This window comes from Anabrus simplex, chromosome 11, assembly GCF_040414725.1.
Source record: "Anabrus simplex isolate iqAnaSimp1 chromosome 11, ASM4041472v1, whole genome shotgun sequence".
Taxonomy (NCBI): domain Eukaryota; kingdom Metazoa; phylum Arthropoda; class Insecta; order Orthoptera; family Tettigoniidae; genus Anabrus; species Anabrus simplex.
The window spans coordinates 17,794,646-17,814,514 of NC_090275.1; the positions used below are offsets into that span (position 1 = coordinate 17,794,646).

A 19,869-nucleotide genomic window follows, 5' to 3' on the forward strand; every position below is an offset into this window, starting at 1 on the left:
TGAGACAGTGACTAATGACAGGCTTCTGCACTCACCTGTACCCTCTCAAGAACTGTGACATTAGTTTGAAAGTCTTATTTAATGTTCATATACACAGTAAATACATACACTATAGTTCCGTTTCTCTGAGTTTCGACTTGACAGTTAACCGGAAGTCAGACGGTGGTGTCAAACTGTAACGAGTACAAACAGCTGGTTCCCATCACACAACACGAATGGAAATATATATACTCGAATATAAGTCCAGAATCAATTATTCTTTGTAGCAAAATGTGTAACTCACATAAGATGAACAATAACATATTTAGGATAAGGCCATAAGATAAAAATATGCCAATGCTTGAATATATGAAACACGAGAAAATGAAATTAAATTTCTAGTGACCATCTAGAAGAGCTCACATTGCTGATTGATTCAATTTCTCCTAAGGAAGGAAAAATAATCCTACAAAGGGAACACACCACCCATTTCTGAGTCACTGTCGGCATTGTTTCACTCTCCTGGCTATTTCATCCACCACGTAAACTGGGTACTAGGGCTTTTTGTTTCACAAGGTGCAAGAGTTCCCCCCCTTCCTTCTGTTATCGCAAACCAAAATAGCTTTTGAGCCTTCAACAGCTCAATCAACTCATTATTTCTAGCCGCCAGTGTTGGTGCTTTAGTACATGGTTACAGAAAACAGAACAACACTGGTAAGTAGAACTACAGCATATAGAGCGATCGACTGCCTATTATTGGCTGTTTATTAATTCACTTAGCCTCCGCCAAAACGCAGCGCTCAAATGTAAAGTCGAAACTCATAAGAACTGAACTATGCATTGCCAATAATTATTGGACACTCACAATTGCTGATATGAGTTGCAAGGTAGGTCTTTCCTTCTGTAAAGACTTTACACTAAGATGTCTACAACATGACAAACAATTTTGTAGCTTTTTGGGGCAGTGTGATCAGGCTGTCAACCAGAGCTGTAACTCATACCAGACACCATTGCTCAGTTGGGTTTGAGCTGGTCATTTGATTACATTCACTCCCGTTTTGACAAACTACGTGGTTATGGCAGTCACTTTATGAATGGGTACATTGTCATGCTGAAAATGAAAAGGGCCAGTTCCAAATTTTGCCACAGGGTGGGTATCAATGAATTGGCCAGTTTTCCCCAACAGGCTTCAACATCCTGGTTCAAGGAAACTAAAACCAGTAATCCAAGACCAAACCACAAAAACTAGGTCTACACTATAATGCTTTGCCACATTTTACAATATGAACTTTGCATTCCAGTAAGTAACACTTGCCAGGCATTTGCCAGGTCCATACACGTCCATCGGACTGCCACATCATGTAGCATGATTTTCTTCCATTGTTTTAGAGCTTGCAGGTGATGTATTTTGCACCAGTGTAATCGCTGGCAAGCGTATAGTGTAGTGATCCTTTGTTTCTGTGCCGCATCTTGCTCCTGGAATCAGAGTGTAAATACCTCCTGACAAATGGTACAAGTACTGGTATCAAATTCAGATACCAACTGGAAGTCTGTGGTCACAGTATCTAATTAAACTTGCGGGTTTGACTTTACCACACATCGATGTCCTTATCTGTTAATTATTTTGGCTTCCTTGGTCAAGCTGGGCAATTTATGACTTCCCGACCTTTCTGTTTCAGTACTTATATCACTCACTGTTGAATGTTGTATATCTAAATCTTACCAGAAACCTCACAAATGGAAGGACCTATTCGGTGAACTCCTGTTGTATTACATGTTATAAATCTTATTTTTTGGTCTGTATTGAAAATTTACAGTTCAATAAATAATAAGGTGTTCTTTAATCCACTTATTCAATACTTTAATTTCCAGTTATAGTGGTTACGTAAATAGACTATCAGTTAAATGGGACATGTTTCGCCCTCAATTTTCGGGCTAGGCTGAAGATGCCAAGATGCAAAGAGTCCGTAAATTTTGGCTTCAGCCTTCGTCAGAGGATAGAATAACAATGGTGTTGGGCATTGTTGATAAGTAGACACTGTTGTGCAGTAAAAGGGTGAGTGAGTTAGGCAGCACAGGAAAATGGAAAGAAGGATAATTGATTTAGTGTTAAGGCCAGGTGCTTTTATAGACCTGAGCACCAGTTGATGTCCAACTTTGAAATCTCTAAGGGCAAGAGAGTGAAGAAATGTTTAAGGATTTTAATTGTGAAACATTATCAGATGTGGCAGGTGTGTCTGGGAACAGGAAGATATGTTATGGATTTTGCAGGTACTGCTGAACCCACAGATTTGTTAGCTAGAATGTTGGTAGTTTTACCAATGTAGAAAGATGGGTAGAGTCTGCATTGAGGGTGGTAGATTATGTTGGATGAAGTGCAATTATGTCAGCCTTGTTTATTGGTGATTCTGTTGTTGAAAATAGTGCTGGGTATATGTAGATGACAAGTTTTACAGCACTTGTTTTCGCAGGGGTTAGAGTCAGGATGTGGGGGTTGGTGTGGTTCATAGCAAGCAAGAATGTTTATGGGCTTTGGTAAGGCCCTGAACATCACTGTGAAGCTGTTTGGAAGATTACATTGAGAGTGAGGTGAGGATGACAGAAAGTTGAATGCTAGTTTTAAAATGTGAAGGGTGATAAGTGATTATATGCATGATATTTGATTTAAGAAATAATCATGACTCTAATGTATGACAATACAAGTTTTAAACCCAATTGAATTGATTCTATTATAGTCAATAAATCATATATTCATTGCCATTAGGCCTATAGACTATTACTGTATACTTTTCAGTGCTCAGTCTGGAGGCCTCTATGAATTAATAAAGCTTCTCCACAATCCTCGCAGCCCCTGAAATTAAATTTAATTTGCCAAGTTGTTTCCAAGGAGTCCCTCGCTTGTCAAATGGAAATGGGACTCCATCACTCCCACAAGTCCAAAGCTTACATAAACCATTCTGAATGCGTTTGGTAAGTTTTTGTGGAGTAGGATGTTACCCTACTTACACATAGTCTCAGCGAGAATTGCTTTCCTAATGGTTTAGAAACTGCTGGTGGATTGTATAGTCCTAGCTGCCTGAACACAAAGAGTGTCACAGCTCAGAATATCTGTGATATGCCCTCTCCCATTCCATAGCAGGTGGTATCCCAACTCTAAGGACCCCGTACTAGGCTACTCAGCCGTTGTCCATGGTTCACAAACTACGATGTGACTACAGAAATCCACACCATAGATAAAGTCTACAGCATACAACCATGATTTAGATATAAGGAGTGCTCGCTCACTGAGGCAGGCAAGTTCAATATCCGATCACATTTCCAGAAAGAGGTTCACTTGCTATATAAAGCATATGCAGCTGGAAACTATCTTAATCAAAATTTATTCATTAATACCGCATGATACTTCTCATTGCACGTTATAAATTTCATATTAGAGCCCGTATTGTCAAAGTAACAACTTGTGAAAATATAGATTTTATAATTCCACCTTTACAATACTGTAATTGTCTTTATTACAATTACAGTATTGTAAAGGTGGAATTATAAAATCTATATTTTCACAAGTTGATACTCCTCATTATACAGGCTGATGTTGAAGCATTGTCGAACCTTGTCCCACTACTCGGAAAGCGGGAATGTCTGAACACTGAGGCAAAGCTCATAGTTTCAAGTCTACTGAGCAAGTGGTTGTGTGGTTTGGTTCAGTTAGCTATCAGCTTGCTTCAGGAAATAGTGGGTTTGAAACCCACTGTCAGCAGCTCTGAAGACGGTTTTCCACAGTTTCCCATTTTCATGCCAGAATTAAGGACATGGTTGCTTCCTTACCTCTCCTAGCCTTTTTCTACCCCATCATCGCCATAAGACCTATATGTGTCGCTGCGATGTAAAGCAAATTGTAAAAAAAAAAAAAAAAAAAAAAAAAGAGTCAGATCTTTCCTACAATGGAGTTGAACCTTTATCTTAAAAGGTGCGTTCTTTCCGGACATTACGCAACAGTAGATATTTACAAATAACAGAACTTGTAATAAGTTTTGCTTAACAAGAAGAAGATAAGAAGCCAGTCATAATGAAGAACTGATGGGATTTACAGTATTTCTGTGGAGACAGTAATTACATATTTATTATCGTACTTTTTTTTTAAAAATAGTTGCATTGTAAATACAAAGTGATTAAATGTAATGAGAACAGCAGCACGCATTGGCTACTTCATCACGCAAATAGGAGCTCTCGCCCAAACCATCATGTTCTTTCTTGTCATTATCAGACTATAGTACTTGCAGTTTGCTTTGTGTTTAGACAGAGTTGAGTTTCCTGACCTAACTTTCCCAATTATTATTATTATTTACATATTTTACGCCCACATTGGAGCACTGAAATCAATACATTTGAGTTAATTTCTTCTTCTTCTTCTCCCAGAACTTTTTCATCCTCTCCGACCTGGAAGCCCTTTGTGTGTCCGATATAGTATATTGTTTCCGTTCAACTGCTTTTAGTTTGAGACTTATGCTTTTGTTCTTCAAAATCCTCTTCTCTTTTCTGTCTTTGATTTGTTGCCGAGTTATACCCAATTCTTCCAAATCGTCCTGAACTTCTTTGAACCAATTATTATTGATTTTATTCTTCAAAAAGTAATCGAATAGTTGTTTCAATATCCTGGTGTCTGCTAATCTTGATATGTGACAGAAAAAGGAAATTCTTCTTTTACGCATTGTAGATATTATTGATTCACATTCACGATAGACAATGTTGTTAGGCAACAATCTCCACTGTCCATCAACTTGGTGTTTTTTATTAATAATTGTTCTAAGAATTCTTCTCTCAGTTTTCTGTAATTTGTCTGTTGTAGATTTTACATTTAATTTGAATAAAGTTTCACTAGCATAGGTTGCCTCTGGTTTAACTATGGAATTATAGTGTTTCAGCTTAGCGTTTATCGAAAGAGATTTTTTTTTTATAGGTTGGCCAGGTAAGTCTTTGTGCTTGTTTAAATTTAGTTGTTCTGTGTTCTATTGCTTCTTTTTCATTTGTGTTCCATGTTATTATTTCCCCAAGATATTTGAATTTCTGAACAATTTTAATCTCTTTATTACTGTTCAGCTGAATAACTGGTAAATCAACTTTAAAAGTTGGCATCATTTCTGTTTTTTCAAATGAAATTTGTAATCCCATTTTTTTAGCTATAATTTCTAGTTGTTCAATTTGAAATTTAGCCTCTTCTATTGTATTTGCAAGTAATGCTAAATCGTCCGCAAAAGCAAGGCAGTTGAGTTTAATATTTCTACCGATCTTGATAGTTGGTTGGCATTTCTTGTTCCATTCACGCATAACCTTCTCCAATGCACAATTAAATAACAATGGTGAAAGTCCGTCTCCTTGTCGAAGTCCAGTTCTTATAGTGAATGATTCTGATAATTCACCTCTAAATTTAACTTTTGCCTTCGTATTTTTAAAAGTCATATTAATGAGGTTAACAAGTTTTTTGATGTAAGCCAAATTCTTTAAGGCTTTTTAATAATGAGTCACGATGAATACTGTCGTATGCTTTTTTAAAATCTACAAACGTGATGACCAGACCCTTACTTCGAACTCTTTGGTGCTTCATTATCCATTTTAAACTAATGATTTGATCTGGACAGCTTCTACCTGGTCGAAATCCTCCCTGATATTCTCCAAGTTCTTGGTCGAGTTGTTCTTGGATTCTTGTGTATATAATCTTGGATAAAATCTTGTATGTAATATCAAGTAAGGATATCCCCCGATAATTATTTGGATCGGAGCGATCACCTTTCTTGTGCAGCGGGTGGATTATCGCTGTATTCCATTCCTCAGGAAGCTTCTCCGTGTTCCAAATATCAATGATGTATTTATGTAGGTTTTGAATAGTCTGATCATTAGCATTCTTCCATATTTCTGCTACTATTTGATTCTCTCCTGCTGCTTTGTAGTTTTTAAGTGCATTAATTGCCGTTTTCACTTCATTGTAAACTGGTGGTATAATCTTTTGTAATGGAGTTTTATTTTTTGGGTTAGGATCAAATTCTAAATGTTCCACAGGATCCTCACAATTAAGTAACTCTTTAAAGTATTCTGCAAGAATGTTAGCATTATCCTGATTATTGTGTGCCATTTTACCATTTTTATTTCTTAACATAAGTGTGGGAGGGGTAAATTTAGATTGATATTGCTTGAATGTTTTGTAATAGTCTCTTGTTTTATGCTGATTGAATGTTTCTTCTATAGTGCTAAGCATTTCCTTTTGATAATTCCTTTTAATTGTCCTAATTTCTTTAGCTGTTTGTCTTCTGGCATTAATTAGTTCTTCTCGAGATTTTTCCGTTTTCCTCTGTTGATCATTTATCCATGCCTTGTGTCTTGCTTGAATTGCTTTGTCACATTCCTCGTTCCACCACGCATGTTTCTTTCTCCTTTTGATTGGGGCAATTTCTTCAGCTATGGTTTTAAGTTTGTTGATCATTGTCTCTAATTTGTCATTTAAAGGTGTTTTGGATCTCTCTAAATATATTTTATTATTTATTAAGTAACTGGGATCGTAATTTCTCCTTGCTTTGAGATGATTATGTTTGTGTTTCCTTTTTGGTGTTAACTTGATTTTTATTTTTGAGATATAATGATCCGAGTCAATGTCTACCCCACGGAGGACTCTGACATTATAAATTTCTTTATGATAATCTTTATCCATGGCAACATGATCAATCTGAAACTCTCCCAATTTTACGTTAGGGCATTTCCATGTCATAAGTTTATGTGGTCGCCTCATGAATCTGGTGGTTTCCAAAACGAGTCTATGATCTGCACAAAGTTCAATTAATCTTTGGCCATTTTTGTTCGTTAATTTATGAGCTGGCCATTTTCCTACAACTGTGCGATACTTCTTTTCTCTGCCTATTAATAAGCTACTAGCCATCATTCAGTGGATTTCCAGTTCAATCCAGTTATCCACAGATCAGATTTCTCTTGCACAACTGTGCACACAGTTTTGGGGATGAATGTAACGTGTTATTTCATTGTGCAGACTATACCGCGAACGGATCACCCAGGTGGACACCAAGTTGAAAGAAGTCCGAGCTGGGCGCGCTCAGGAATGGATACAACCATTAGAGGAATTAGAAGAAAATATGAGAATAAGACTGGAAGTGGCAACAATCTTGCGAGAATATCGCCGCTGCAATATTCGAAATCAGTTTGAGGCAGAAGAACTTGCTGCATTTCAGAACTATGAGGTAATATTTCCTTACTGTTACTTTCTTGTGATGTGAGGTAGTGGTGAAGAGACAGTAAAGGAAAATTGATTTTTACTGGGTCATTTGCGTCTTCTGTAGCATCTTAGCATTTTGATTGTAATGTTGAAATGAACATGGTTAAATCTACCTGTATTTAATAAACTGTGTTAGTGTTTATTGACATTGCTTTTACCTTCCAAACGACAAGCAATGTCAATAAAGTAGCTCTACCAAATGAGTTGGCTCGTTCGTACAGGCCGCATATCTGTGAGCTTGTGTTTGGGGGATGGTGGGTTCAAACCGCGCATGAGCCACCTTAATTAATGCCTCACCTGCTTCCTTTCCCTTCCCTATACCATTGTCGTCGAGAACTTAGAGTCGGTGTGATGTTAAACCACGCAGATATAAGTACTGTGTCATGCCAGTGAACTCACAGTTGTAGCGGATATTGCACATGCAAACAAAGTTTTTTCAAATAACACTTCTTGGAGATTCACTCAGTGGTGAAGTTTCTCTTTCTTGCACCATCTTCTGTTCCAGACTCTTCTTCCCCCGTTCATTAATTCAGGTTGGTTCTGCTAGTCCTTAGAGTTTTGATGTGCTGTAGTTTACTTGAACATTTTCCAGGTGTTCTTTTAAACCTTATGCTTTCAAGGTAACGAAAACTGACAGGTAATGATGGATCGTTACCGGCCTTTGTTGTTATTATTTTGTTATTTACATGTCAGATAGCAGCATTTTGCATGGAATAAGAAGAGCACAGTTTTGCCTCATGTTATACTCCGCAGGAACTGCCGACTGTCCGTATTTATCAATATTCTTAGAACTTGAAACGTGTTCACTGGAGTTTGCCGCCTTGTTTACGTCGTGGTTGGCGGCAAACACGCAAACTTTTCTTTCTGTTTTTGTTGATGATCCGGATTATACAGTGAAATTAAGCAGTATCATGTGCATTATATTTAGTTTACTTGCTGTGTCATTAATTAAATAGTTTTTTTAGGTAATTAGGTGCATATTGTGAGCGAAGCGTTAGATATAGCCTAGTCGGATATTGTTCATTTAGGTTAGGCCTAGTTATTTATCGCGTGCGACATGGCGAAGCGAGTCCATTTAGCTGACGATATCACTGAATATCTTGACAATTATTCAAGTGATGATGTTTCTTTATCTGAATTAGAAAGTGTAGATGACGATGGTAATAATCCATCACCTCCAGTAAGAAATGTGTATTTTATACAAAATGGCCGACATTTTACAGTAATGCATCACTTTACACATTTTAATCTATCCTTGAATATAATGCACATAGAATCTTCATATTTACCATGCTAGTAAACAATAATATGGCCTTCCTACTAACATCAATCACGAATTTGTGCATTGAACACCATTTCTCAGGATTACTTCAACACTTTCAAAATCTGAAACTTGTAACTTTGTTTCTGCATTTTTCTTATTTTTAAATTGAACCCTTCTGGTTTAGGGACATGACTTACATGCGGTGATAATAAGTGATATATACTCATGTTGATATCTTTATTGTCGTGCCTTCCATGTAATTTTAAAAGAAATGTGTGCATAGTGGGGTAAATCCATCAGGTGAGGGGGTTACCTCTTCAAATGCTACTATAGGAATATCAAGGATCTTATGGCTCATGCGTTGTGTTGTTCTGGCCTCCCCGTGACTTGTCCACCCCCGAGAAATTGGTTCTTTGCCAGCTTGTCTGATGGCATTTGAAGTTAAAGGTGTTCTTCATTTTGTCTGCAAGGGTTACTTCACCCCTCCATCTCAATATTTTCATTTCTGCAATTTGCTTTCCTGATGTTTTTTCAGACACCAGCATTCAGAACCAAATGTACACACTGGTCTTGCAGCTGTTTTATAGATTTTGCCCTTGATCTAGGTGGGCATGTCTCGATCACACAGCACACCTGTTGGTCATCTCCATTTTATCCATCCTGTATGTATGTGATTGTTTATATCCTCTTCAATTATAGTATTGAGCTGATGTAATTGAAACGTCCAGTTCTTGTAAGTTGCATTCTATGAATATGTGGTTGTTTGTGAGGCTCAGGTTCGTCAGAGCTGATCCTGCTGTGTATGTGTTGCATCTTCTCTCCAGTTATTCTCAGTCTGTTATTTTCCAGTGCTTTGTAGCCATTCATCCTGAACATCTTGTAACTCTGAGTTTCTCTGAGGCAAAAAAAAAAAGTATCTGTGTGTAGGATATTCCAAGGTGTTTGCTTCTGGATGTCTTTTGTAGGACGGTTCATGCTAAGGTTTAATAGCATTGGGCTCAGTGCTAAGCCTTGGTGAACTCCAACTCTAACATTGAAACTGCTGCCGACTCCTGTGCTACCCTTCACTTGTGTGGTTCATTTGACGTACCGGTACGTCAAAATCTCCTGTACCGAGCTCGATAGCTGCAGTCGCTTAAGTGCGGCCGGTATCCAGTATTCAGGAGATAGTAGGTTTGAACCCCACTGTCGGCAGCCCTGAAAATGGTTTTCCGTGGTTTCCTATTTTCACACCAGCCAAATGCTGGGGCTGTACCTTAATTAAGGCCACGACCGCTTCCGCTTCCTTCCCACTCCTAACTCTTCCCTGTCCCATCGTCGCCATAAGACCTGTCTGTGTCGGTGCGGCGTAAAGCAACTAGCAAAAAAAAAAAAAATAAATCTCCTGTTCCAGATTCTTTCATCATCATCATCATCATCATCATCAATGCTGCTTAAATTACAAAGTGCGTGATAGTTCAGTACCATCTTCTCCAACTTTACACTGCAGTGCCTTCTGTTTGATTTCTAGTTATTGAATGTGTTTTTCAGAGTGAAAAGTCATGACTCTATGTAACACTTAACATATAGATGTAGGTTCCTTGGCTTTTGTGCTATAAGGTTAAAAAAGAAAGAGCCATTATTACTCAATGTATTTTGTATATAAAAGCTTGTATTATGTATATAATTTAAACTACTTCATTCTGACATACAGGTCAACTCGAAAAACCTGTACCGTGCTTCTCCAGAGCCTACACACCATTATTATTAGAATATGTAATTTTATGAAACCTTGTCAAAAAGTATTCTCTCAAAACAACTTTCATATTAAAAGAGAAAGAAGCACGTTTTATTTGAAATCAGTGTATGTTGATACAAGAGTGAATCCAACGTCAAAGTATTGAAGATGTCGTGGAAAACTTAAGTGTTACCACCACAATGATTATCCTAAAAGCTGCTTTGCAGTGTGGAAGTAAATTAATCATTATGCTGAAGACATGAAAATTTGAAGGCACAAGCCTGAAATCCGTACAAGGCGCTATCCTCTATCATCACAGTGGGCTAATCTCATCCGACATGGTCAAGCAAGAAAAAAAATATTAAAAGGTTTCAAAACTGGCTTGCCTTACAAAGGCAAAGAATCATGTAGAGTCAGAAAATAACTACCACATTTCAAAATAAAATGTTTAAAATCAAAGATTAAGCAGAAGGTAAAAAAAATATCCTGCACCCAAAAAATAAGATCAAAGTTATATTGTTACTTTATGTAAGGAAGCTTAAAGTAATGAATCAAGAAGGCTCCCAGTGGAGCAGAGCAACACTAGACTCTTGTCCGATCTTCATCAGACTCAACGAGAAAGTAAAAACCATGCTAAGCTGCATTGCTGGGCAGGGGCGCACACTTGCTTGGCGGAAATAAAACAGATCATCAAATTTAAACAACCAATAAGAGTGCAAGATTTTTAAATCATCTTCAAACAATAATACTTAAACTTCGTTTTTGTAATATTTTAGAATTTCTTTCTAGAAAGAGAAGTAAACAGCATTGCCGTAAGTTTGGAGCAGAAACACAAGTGTCTGTGCTACCGTATTTTCCCAAAATACGTGTTGCTATTACATCATTTGTAATAACAAATAAGTGGCACTTCAAATAATGGAACAAAATGTATGTAAATTAGTTGTGCAAAAATATGTACAGTTGTATTTTTTTTAATATATAAAATTTACAAGAATATATCTTTTGATTTAAACCAATGATTTTCAAAAATGATTTAATCATCAAAACCCTAATTTACTAGATTTGAAAATGCTCTGCTCTTTCTGTTGCCAGAGAATGGATATAATTTCATTCTGCACATTACTTTTAGTTAAACATATTTGTTTTAACAGGTTTCAAAACGGGCTTGCCTTACAAAGGTAAAAGAACATGTGCAGTTAGAAAATAACTACCACATTTCAAAATAAAATATTTAAATCAAAAGACTTCCTATAGCTGCTCTGCCCCTTAAATTCATGGTGGACATTATGGGAATATTGTTTAAGTACCAACAATTTTCATTTTTCTTACTAAAGGCATGTTGCTGATTGAAACCTTCAGGCTATATAGGACCTGACTGTGAGTGGAAAGATCATTTAAGGATGAATGGCCTCTGACTGAACACCAAGAAAATGGAGTATTCGCAATACAGGACACAAACCAATGGTATCATCAACAGAGATCGTAATCTTGCAAAGACTACACCTACACAGTTTAAACACCTCAGTTCACTAGTAACTTCGGATGGTGAAGAGCTTATGGACGCTGAAGTATGATTATTACAAGAAATAAATTTTGTTAATAACCCATATTTTCATCTTCAACACTCGCTCAAGTATGAGTTAATGCTGCATGTCTGAAAGGGCTTCAAGTCCCCAGAGTGTTGTGCGACGAGAAAGTACCTAACCATCTGAAAGGGTATGCTTACAAGTTCATGATTCACTCAGTGGCTCTTTATGACTCAGAATGCTGGCCGGCCACAACAAAGCATGAGCTGGCCCTCCATACAATGGAGATGAAAATGTTCTGTTGGTCCTTGGTTGTTACAAGGCCTGACCCTGTCAAGAATGATCCTGTAAGAAAGCAGATGGGAGTGGTAGCAGTTAAGGACAAAATGAGAGAAACACGGCTCAGGTGGTACGGAGATATAACTAGAAGTGACAAAACTTCTTTGAAAAACAGCACTCCACTATGTTCCAAAAGGAAATTTCCCCTGTGGCTGCCCATAGAAACATTGGTGGGGAAAAAAGCAGGGAGGACATGCAAGTGACAAGCCTCAAGTCCAAAGATGCCCTCGACAGGAAGAAGTGGTGATCAGCAACTGAACAAGAAGACGCTGCACCACCACGGATTGCGGTGAGAAGAAGACGACATACGGAACAACGCTACATACGCCTCAGAAACAAGAACATTCTGAAAGACTGAGGATAGAAAAAGAGCATTTGAGATGTGGTGCTGGAAACATGTAGCTAGTATCATAGAATGAGAGGAAAAGGAATGAAGAAGTACCCCTGGTATTAGAAAGGTACAGCCTAGTTGATGCCATTGAGAAAAGGAAAACTCAGCATCTTATACTTCCTCTTAAAGCAAAAATCATCACCATCAGTCACCTAATAAGTCTCTCAAATTGATGCACTGTCCTACTGGGAGGATGTGTTGAATGCTGAAAACCCAGGCAGTCGAGGATAACCTTACCAAGAAACCAACAAATTGGTTGGAAGAAGGCACATATGAGACTACTTCCATGTTGTCCACCTGCCTTTGAGTTGAGTATATGACCACGGAGCGAGTTGGCAGATTCCAGCTTACCTTCGGGAGATAGTGGGTTTGAGTCCCACCATTAGCAGCCCTGAAGATGGTTTTGCATGGTTTCCTATTTTCACACCAGGCAAATGCTGGGGTTCTACCTTAATTGAGGCCACGGCCACTACCTTCCCAGTCCTAGCCCTTTCCCATCCTTCTGTCGCCAAAAAACCTTTGATATGTTAGTACGACGTAAAACAAGTAGAAAAGGAGAGATTATGATGAATGCTTCATTCTCATTCTTGTTGTAATTTCTGGGAGAAATCCTGTCCAGTATTAGGTATTTCTAGTTATTTCTTTGAAGTGTCTCTATTTTGGTTCTCTTTTAAATTTTGAATTCACTGCTTTGCTTTGACTGTCATACCAAGTCGTGGTCAATTACTTCAGTGTTTCAGCTAATAGTCCATAAAATGTGATTATGTATGTGTGTTTATACTTGTCGTCGTTTATATTTTGTGGGTGGTTCCAGGTCTCTGCCATCGCCCTGATCTTGGCAACACTCAGAAAATAACTCGAGAGTTAGCTGCTCTTAACCAAGGAATAGCGAACAGGTAAAAGGTATTTATGTTAAACTGTTACCTGTTCTTGGTTTAGCAGCTGCTATCCTCTTGAGGAAACATTCATTCCTCATTTACTAAATTTGTGCTTATAAACCATGTTGTGAAATGTGTAGGTGAGTCGAAGGATTTATCTTTTCTTTTATCATGATCGTCCTCCTTCTTTACCCTTAATCAGCTCTTGCCGGGTCAGAGCATTTATGGTACTTCACCTTCCTCTCTCCTTCTGCCATTCATCTTCCATCATTTTGTCCCAGTCCAGGTTTCTTCTTGCACTCCTTTTTAGCAATTCAATCCACCTTGTTCTAGGCCTCCCTCTCGCTCTCTTACCCTCGAACTTCATCTCCATCATCTGTTTTGGTATTCTTTCTTCCTCCTTTCTCTTTACGTGTCCAAACCATCTTAGTTTACTGCTATCATATATTATAGACATCATCATCAACATTGATGATGATGATGACGATATATGGACAATACAGATAAAATATGGTGAAATTACATTAAAATCATGTAAAAATGTATGGCTCCATCCACTGAAATCTTTTCGTTTCAAAAATAGGTTCTTGATGTAATATTGTCTTCTATGTAGTCAATATGGGATTGAAATGATGTCTAGAAGTTATTCCTCATAGTGGCAGAAGATGTCAGGGGCTACATCCTTGTAATATTTATGTCACTTGCATTAAGTTATCTCACAAGAGAACTAATAGATATATATTTTAAGTACTGTATACCAAATCATAGTGTCATAAGATATTTTCAGATATATTCAGTAAAAGTAATACCCATTTTTATGTCTTTCCAGTGCTGATGATGGCTCCCTTGAGCCAAAACATATGCTCTTTTAAATACTGTAATTAAATAATGTATAAGTGTATAATGCTTAGTATTGAATAGGTGAAAATCTTATACTTTAACTTAGATACAGACAAAATATGCACCACTTGTGTCTGTTGATGTTAAAACTTTCCTTTTTGGTATTTACCAGAGATGTGTCCTCACGGGGGGGGAGGGAAATTGCAATATTGAATACTATCTGTTTCAACGGTTTTCTGGACGAGTGACTTTAACAAAAACATTGTACTTTGGGACTTCTTTTAGGCATACCCATTGTAACTTCCAGATAACATACTATAATATGATTAAATTAAACTTTGACAATTGTGTCCCTCTTATGCACCATTGTAAGTTTTAAGTAACAGTATGGTTTCCAAGAATCAAAAATTCACTTTTAAAATGTACTCAACAGCACATGTATACATAAACAATGAATTTTACTTTCTTAAAGAAAAAAATGTCAGAGGGTTAATACATAATTTAATTTGTGTCCTTATGTGTAATGTTACTTGTTTACAGTTTACAGTTGAAAATTTCACCTTATTGACCGAAATATTGCACCTAAAATTCCTAGCTCTAACAAGAACCTTCCTTGATACGTATTGACGGCAGAGTACACATGGTGCTCACCTTGCGTACGATTGGGCTTCACCTGTCATGGTTAAATTTTTTGAGGTGAAAATCTGTCTATAGAAACAAGAGCATTCCAAAAGACTGAGAGTAGAGTGAAAGTAGCACATTCTTTGCCCTGATGAAAGCCAGTGAAACTTGGCAAAAAGCTTGGCTTTTTTTTTTCTTTTTTGTTAGACTCATTAATATAAAGTGGCTTTAATCCAGGTATGTTTATTTATTCCTTTTAATAAAAGACAGTGAGCCATGAAAACCTACATTAAGAAATTTGTTTATTCTTCAACATTTTCCTTCCTAAAATTAGGGTGCAGGGTTTTTAGTTACTTAGAGTATCTGGATTTAGGCCTGTTTTACAGCCAGATGCTTTTCCTGACACCAGTCTCTGTTGGACATGCACGTTTCGGTGTTGTATGTATGATATGGACTTAACAGAAATATTCATAAATTTGCATTTTTGTCACTATCATAGCCGGTACGATAAAAATGTATAATACATAAATGATCAGAAATTTAATTCTACATAACTTTAGTTATGTAGTATTTATCGATGGGACCATCAGTGTTAACGTTAAAAATTAAATAATTGAAAAAGAGGTTCAACCTATTCAATACATAGGAAAGAAATGTAGTGATTACATTTTTATTTAATAGTAAATATAAATGGGACCGGTTTCGACCCTAGTCCAGGTCATCATCAGCCGTAAAAACATGTAAAACAATGCATATGAAAAAGAAAAAGATTAATTAAACTCTCGATCGGTATAAGATGAAACAGTACGTAATATTAAGAATGGTAGTATGGCACACGCAATGATAGGCGAAGTCTCACAATGTTTATGAATATTGGAGAACAGTCAAAAGGGTCAGTTTCCACTCTCTGTCAGGCACAAAGTCACAACACTATCAAATAATATATGAAGATCATAAATAACTTGAAGTCGCAGACGAATAGATTTGTAGAAGCAAACCGCCAGCTCCCGGTGATCAGCGCGGCACATTCAAGGTCATGCGCTGCGGTCTCGAACGCCAAAGTAGAATGGAGAATATCCTGAAGGTCCAGTATTTGTCTCGGTTGCGGGAAGTTAAGTACGTGTATATAGAAATATACAACGCAAATCAGTATAATTGAATGAGTACTTGTGCTCCTGCTAAGTTCTTGGAAAACAGTTGACCATCAATAACAAATACCGGTATTTGAGAATTAAATTTTAGGCCTTTCCCTAAACTACCACTTCACTCAGCTTGAATGAAATGCTTTACAGTCTAGATTGTAGTGGCTCATTCCCCAACTTTACATACCGATTTTCATTAAATGCTCTTCGGCTGTTTTCTCGTGATGTGCATACAGACAGACAAAGACGGCTGAAGATTGAAAAGTGCATTTTCTTGTTACTGTGAACATGCCCGATACAGAAATACCATTATTTTGTAAATTCTGAGCAATGTACAGACAAAACTCTTATTTTATATATAGATACATTGTGATAACAAACACTGTCTTGTTTGTGCTCCTGATTGCTATATACCAACACTTATGTTAACAGAGCGAGAAGAATCTGCTATGGGATTCAATTCACGGTGATTTGGAGGATAACATCAGGCGCTTGGAAGAAGATAGAAACAATGTGGATATCAATGCAGATCTGTGGTTAGAGGAACAGAACTATGGGAAAAAGATGATGAAGCGTGGCAAGGCATACGATTCTCTCGCCTCGTCTCGCCGCAAGCCTGTAACGGTTACAGGACCGTACATCGTTTATATGTTGAGTGATTCAGATATTCTGGAAGACTGGACGACAATCAAGAAAGCTATGTCTGTAACTAAGAGAAAGTCTGATTGTAAATTCATGTAAATAGTAGTAAGTGTGTGTGTACATAGGTAACATTTGTAATTAGCTTTAATCATCGTATTGTACAGAGATCCGTTGCATTTAATTATTAAGTTTTCAACGTAATGTTTCCAGATATTTTTGAATAGCTTTAAACATTGTATTGTACAGAGAACTGATTTTAGTAATTAAGTTCTCAGCATAATGCCAAGTTTCCAGATCCTACAGGTTGTTCTGTAAACCTGGCTGTTGAAGTTACCATTTACATTCTTCCTTGTAGTTGTGTGTGTGATTTGGAACTTTGGTAATACGGTATATCTCTTAGTAAGAAAATTAGAATGACTACATTAACCTTTTGAGTGTTGGCTGAAATTGTATTCTTCTGTGCTAAAAGTGCCAAGCCCATTTCCTTAAAAATGCATTTTGTTCGATAAATGGTCATAATTTCATAGAGGGTAAGGGGTTTTCTATTTTCTTCTTTCCCCCCCCAGCTGCCTCTCATTCCGTTTTTTCTTTTAGCATTCCAAAATTCTTCACTAAGGCTGTATGTTTAAAATACAAGGTTTTTCAGGAGAAGGAAAATGCTATAGTTAAATGTGTAATTTGCATTTTCCATCCTATATTAAAAGACTGTAATCACAGTGCTTATGAGAAGGGTCAAGTATAGGTTTCTCCATATGACCCAACAGTTTACATTCAGTTGAAAGCAATGTAAAGTAGAAATTAACATTTTATAACAGTTGGTAAATAATATTGACAACAGACCCAACATCTTTTAAAAATTTTCTCCGGCAGTTGTCCTAATAGCCTCTATCCATAACATTACTATTCCTTGCCATTGTGTTCTTGATCTTCAGGACATTGCCTCATTTATTTCACATATAAATTTCTTGTAGTAAGTACAGTAGGTACCCACTGCAAGAAAGTGATTAAATCGTTATACTTTGTCGAGTCTTTCCACAGTTGAAGTGTCATGTGGAAATTCTAGATCTTTCTTTTTGAACCTACAAAGGTTGACCTCCTTGAGGATTTAATCAAAATTCTGTTTTTCATCTTAAAATTGACTCATTCAGACTAGACCCATTACAGACGGTTAGACCACTGCTTAATCGTAGATTGTAATCAGACATCCAACACTATTTGATCTAAACTCATTCAGACTGTGCCCAGTAGGTCAGGTATAATCCTACCAGAATATAATCTAGCATGGGTAACGTTATTTCAGTAATATCTGGAAGAGGGCAGTTTTCCAGCTATTGCTTAAAAATACAGCAAATGAAGGTGGGAGTTTATTATTCTCAAGATATGCGGGGATCCCTCCAACTATTCACATTAGGACTACTGTCTTAAGAGAATCAATAGAACATTATTTTCGGATTAAAATGTATAATTTTGAAAAAATTACAAAACTTTACACTCACCCTTAAGGAATTCAGTGCGGAATAAGTGACAAGTTAGTAAACATCCTTGTTTTTCTTCTGAAATTTATTTTTCTGCTTCATGGTCCAAAAATGACACCAACTGACAACAAAGGGCTTGCATTTGTTGCACGAGGAACATTGTCACAGTTATTTTCCCTCTTTACGTCAGGCACTATTTATCTCTTTTTCTTCGATCCAACAGTAAAGCTAGACAACCTTGCTGTTTGTTAGTCGGCTGTCACTCCCTCCAAAGAAAACATTGTTAAAACAAATTACAGTACTTGCAAACAATTCTAATGGCCACATTAGCAATCTCAAGGTACCTGCTTTTGGAAAAGTATCCTCAGTCGTTCTAGTGAATACAGAAAGAATTATACAAAGTTAAATGAAGCAGATACTTCTCGTAACTTTCCCGAACATTGATATAAGCAATGTTGGCACTCAAAGGGTCAGAGGGAACCTTTCAGTTTTTTATAATCATATTTTGTTTCTATTAAGTGTTTGAGTTTTCATTTTTGTGCGAGCACCAGACATATTGTTTTTCTGTAAGTTAATGGTTTTGGAAGCAAAATATTTGTATCTTTCGATAGTAACATGAACTGAAAGGAAAATTTAGGTGTTCCAAAGGATAGGAAACGTATATTGAAAATATATCATGTTGGATAGAGAGGTACAGGGTTTTTATTTTCTAACTGTGCAGCAGAATCTCTCACGCCACAAGAAGTTCCCACATTGACAGTTGTCCACTGGCACTATATCTGTGTGCTACTCAGTCAAATCACGGTTATAGAAAGTAATTTCTGATGAAATGAAGAGACTAAAAATTTGCCAAATATCCTGTAATTCTTCCCTTGTGTAAAGGTTGTTACCAGTCATGTTTTCTTTTAACTTCCCTCTCTGGTGATAATCACAGGAACTTAACTTGAGGAATCTAGTATGTAACAGAGATCTAGAGGGACTTCTTTGCAAGGGAGCTATTTCATCAAGTTTTTCCTGTGTCAACACAGTTCTCTTTGTTAATAATGGATCTGGTGGTGCAGAATGACTAAAAACTGCCTACCTTGCACAACGTTAAAGACCCTGTACAAAGGACTTACTTAGGAAAAGTTACTCATAGCAGATTAGCATGAGAAGGCAATTATTTGTTCAAAAATTACTTTTCTTATACATTAAGTATTACATTTATTTTTTATATTCTGGGGGAATATTAGAAATTTTTTGTTTTTACCTGTGTAAGTCCTCTCTATTTTCCTGTCCTGCTTGACAAACACAGTTTGTGTATGGAATTGAGATTTTTAGTGATTTTTATGTTATCATGCCTGCTACACCTGTCAGAATTCAAGGCCACATTAATTTGTCCCTAGACTGTCTCTTAGAGAGGCAGATAAGCTAAGTCTAAACAAGAGTGAATTATCCCTTGACACTTGGTCTGCACTTGTCAGTTGATTCACTCAAGTAGGAAGGCAAACCTTTCACTTGCTCAGCGACTACAAATTCTACTCAACATTTTGCAAGCTGAAGGGCGAACCCTACTGAATATTTTGGCTTTGTTAATTTTAGCGTGGATTACACCTAATTTGGAGAGAGAATTAATAGTTTAAATCAGAGAAACTCAAAATTTGTAGGCTGGAAAATAGACATTGTTTATAACACTGGCTATAAAAGACTCAACTGCTATATCAAATTTGTTTCCTAAATTGAGCAGTTAGTTTTGGAATTATGACTTACTCTAGAATCTCTTAAGATATTTCTTCAGAA

General features: G+C 36.9%; 1 protein-coding gene across 1 annotated transcript in view; it reads left to right on the forward strand.

Annotated features, from left to right (window-relative positions):
* Positions 1 to 18,366, forward strand: part of LOC136883486 (breast cancer metastasis-suppressor 1-like protein) — a 36,841-nt gene extending 18,475 nt beyond the window's left edge. Inside the window, exons 3-4 of the mRNA XM_067155831.2 lie at positions 7,013 to 7,220; positions 16,406 to 18,366. Coding sequence (XP_067011932.1) covers positions 7,013 to 7,220; positions 16,406 to 16,714 — 517 coding nt within the window. The 3' untranslated portion in view covers positions 16,715 to 18,366. The remainder of the gene's footprint in view (positions 1 to 7,012; positions 7,221 to 16,405) is intronic.
* The last annotated feature ends 1,503 nt before the right edge of the window (positions 18,367 to 19,869 follow it).